Source organism: Neoarius graeffei, chromosome 13 (genome assembly GCF_027579695.1).
Source record: "Neoarius graeffei isolate fNeoGra1 chromosome 13, fNeoGra1.pri, whole genome shotgun sequence".
Classification (NCBI taxonomy): Eukaryota; Metazoa; Chordata; class Actinopteri; order Siluriformes; family Ariidae; genus Neoarius; species Neoarius graeffei.
The window spans coordinates 37,480,243-37,483,867 of NC_083581.1; the positions used below are offsets into that span (position 1 = coordinate 37,480,243).

Genomic DNA, 3,625 nt, shown 5'->3' on the forward strand with positions numbered 1-3,625 from the left:
TAGAGGAGTATGTGTGTGTGTTTGATGTAACCTGATGTGCAGCAAAGTATAACAGCACAACTCAAAGTGTCTTATTCATTTTATAGCACAACAACCACCCCTTTCCCCCCTCCCCCTTCCTCTCTTCCCCATATCTTATTCTTTTATACTTGTATATGTAAATACTTAATTTATTTTAATTTATCTAGAAGTTTTCTCTATTTCTTCTCTCTGTTTATCTGTAATGATGCTGCTGGAATCTTAATTTCCCTGAGGGAACCCACCCAAAGGGATCAATAAAGTTTTATCTAATCTAATCTAATCTAATCTAATCTAATCTAATCTAAACAGTTATTTCCTCACTAGCCTCTCTCTCAATGTTATTGAGGCAAAAAAGCATCTTTTCATGTTCATGAGAAAGCAGAATGTGCAAACGTCTACGTCCTGAACCCTTTAATGGAAAACTTACTGACTGTTACTTATAACATTGGGAATTGATATACAACTTGATTTTATTTTCATTTCGACTGTTCATGTGTACAGTGGAAAAAGCACACTCTGTTTTTGGCTTAACATATATTTAACTTCCTTTTTACTTAATTAAACAGATTTAGTCAACTGGGCTGAGGCTAGGGGAGGGAACATGCACCCATAAGCAGCATAAAAACCCAATCCATTGTCATTCAGTTCATTCTGGTGGATTTTTACCACCTTATCCTTTAGAAATTTTTTTTTTGCATGTTTATCTTTTGGTCAACCTTCAAAATAAGAGTTACTTTTCAAACTATAAAGGAGTGACTTCATTTATTTATTTATTTATTTATTTTAGTCATTCACTGGATTTACAGTACAAGGAAGAGTTCTGTCTTTGAACCAAACTGGCGCAAACTACAGACTACAGCCACAAAATGGGTATCTAAAGTTATTTTTAGAGTTAAAACTGATTTCATATATATATATATATATATATATATATATATAAAAGCTCAGCTGTAATTTAAAACACCTGAAGCATTGTGTCAAGTCAGATGATGTAACAGGGTTTCTATCAGAACACCAAGTTCCTTTTTTATGCATGAGGAGATTATTGTAACAGATTTAGCCTTTATGGAAGCAAAATAGAGATAATATGTTTAAAATGTCTATTCATAATATATGTTTGCTTTCCAGAAACATCTCCAGGCTATGATTATAACACTTATGATCCAATGGGTGATGGGGGATTGTGTCACAAAGAATTCGTGGCCAAAATTGGATCCATCCTTGTCCCGTTATTCTTCAGCATCGTGGTCTTGCTCAGTCTCATTGGTAACATTTTGGTTCTTGTGATTCTTGGACTATATGAAAATCTCAAATCATTGACGAACATCTTCATACTCAACTTGGCTCTGTCGGACCTGCTGTTCACTATCGGATTGCCGTTCTGGGCTTGTTACTACATCTGGGGTTGGACTCTCGGAGACGTTGCATGCAAAGCTGTCAACTTCATCTTCTACGCTGGGTTTTACAGCAGCATCATGTTCCTGGTGCTGATGACCATTCAGCGCTACATGGCTGTAGTGCACCCTCTCTCGGACTGGGAAAGAGGACAGGGTTTTGCGCTTATCCCCATTGTTGCTTGGGTTGTGAGCATCGCAGCAGCATTGCCTGCCCCAATCTACAGCACAGTCCAGGCTGACCCGGAAAGCTCCCTAAAGCTTTATTGCGAGCATACTTCCACTGTTGCGTATTTTGCCATTACATACGAACAGAACTGCTTTTTTGTTTTTGCCTTTTTGGTCATGGGGTTTTGTTACATAAGAATCCTGCTGACCATCTTCAAGACAAGAACGAACAAGAGACACCGAACTATCAGACTCATCTTCTGTATCGTAGTCGTGTTCTTTCTTGGTTGGGCTCCTTATAACCTGGTGATTTTTCTGCACACCTTGACTCATCATCAGATTAAGTTTTTCATTGACTGTGACGTCACACATTATCTTGACTACACCGAGTACGTCTGTAAGCTGCTGGCATTTTCACACTGCTGCCTTAATCCTGTGTTTTATGTTTTCGTTGGCGTCAAATTCAGGAATCATCTCAAAGGGATTCTGCAGAAGGTTTTTCAAATCCCTCCACATATGCACATACAACAAACACGAACTGGCACCATTGTGTCTCACGGCTCCATGTGCTCAAACAGCAACAATTACAAAGGCAATTGTACAGCTGTCTGATTCAATGGAAATGTGTGTAAATGATGTAAATGATTTTGATTTATCCAGTGCTTATATAAGTGGAGGTTAAAGCTTTTTTTTTTATAAAGATGTAACATATACTGTACTTTTTAACATTTCTGTATGAAAAGTTGATGTTGAGTTTTTTTCTTTTGCTAAATGCAAATTTGAGATTTTACTTGATCCAGAACAACAATTAATTGATTTTCAGAAAACACTGGTTCCTGATATAGCTTTGAGTGTACATTTCCATTGTGTGTATCTAAATGACTGTGTTGTTATTAGAGAACTCAGACTTCCCATTTGATTAGCAAATGAATGGATATGGATTCTTTTCAAAAGTGATTCGAAGTCGAGTCTATACTGATCCCACATCCTACATGATTATTCATGAAACTAAACTGCTTCGCATTTTGTTGCATTAAACTAAATTTTGACTGTTTTCACCACTACATTATTTGCGAATAGACATTTTGAACAGGAAAACATAAAATCACATGTTTATCCTTTCAAGGAAACATTTAGTACCAGCTGTTATTAGCGGCGCGGTATTTACCTGAGCACTTTTTACCAACACCTCCTCTATCCGACAGAAGGTTAAACCACGTGATGGCACATTTGTTGATGTCTTCATTAGTAATTTGGAAGGGAACAGGGTTCTTTCTGACTATACTTTACATGTATACATTATACGTGAATGAAAGAGAGAACTGTACTCTATATTTGTGCAGAAGGATTGCATGTAGCTGTAGGCATAGGTGTGAAACAAATTTGGTGTTTTTTTGCATATATTTTAGTTTGTTGAAATGTTAAAGTTCTAAAGCACTTTGGGCTAATGTCAGTCAAGTTGAGTTTTCGTCTGTAAATAAATTTGAATTAATTACTAATTACTTGAATGTTCATTATTTTGTACTGTTTTAATCCTTTCTTTCTGGCTGCCATTGTTCAACACAACACTTCAAACCACAGTAAATCAGATAACAATAAAGCTGTGAGATAAACTAACCACACAGCATATGTGAAGGAAGTGGTAAAAACTATTATCTTTTTTTTTAATCTGTCTTGAGTGGTGGGATTTGAAAGAAACAAAATTGTACCCACAAACCCAGTCATACGTCATGAGGTGGCTTCATCAACAAATCCACTGGATTTATGATGACTGGATTTCTTGGATTTCTAGATTTCATACTATGTGTGGAAGCAAATGCTCAAGAATATATGAATAAAAATATTTTGTCATATTTAGGCTTCTGATGTAGATGGAACACTGACTGAAAATATATCCCGTTAAACTGCATTCCATTACATGTCAAAAACAAAACAAAAAAAGGGCAGGTTAGTCAGAAAGCATCCAGTGGCTATCAAGCCAATCTACAAGGACTGATTCCTTCTCATGGGCATCGCTTACCAGCATCTCATCTCATCTCATC

The 3,625-nt window shown here is 36.5% G+C and overlaps 1 protein-coding gene across 1 annotated transcript; it reads left to right on the forward strand.

The window, feature by feature from the left end:
* Nucleotides 1-692: 692 nt before the first annotated feature.
* On the forward strand, nt 693-3,082 carry LOC132896678 (chemokine XC receptor 1-like). The gene is made up of 2 exons (XM_060937678.1): nt 693-891; nt 1,150-3,082. The coding sequence occupies exons 1-2, from the start codon at nt 888-890 to the stop codon at nt 2,193-2,195; spliced, it is 1,050 nt and encodes a 349-aa protein (XP_060793661.1). The 5' UTR covers nt 693-887; the 3' UTR covers nt 2,196-3,082.
* The last annotated feature ends 543 nt before the right edge of the window (nt 3,083-3,625 follow it).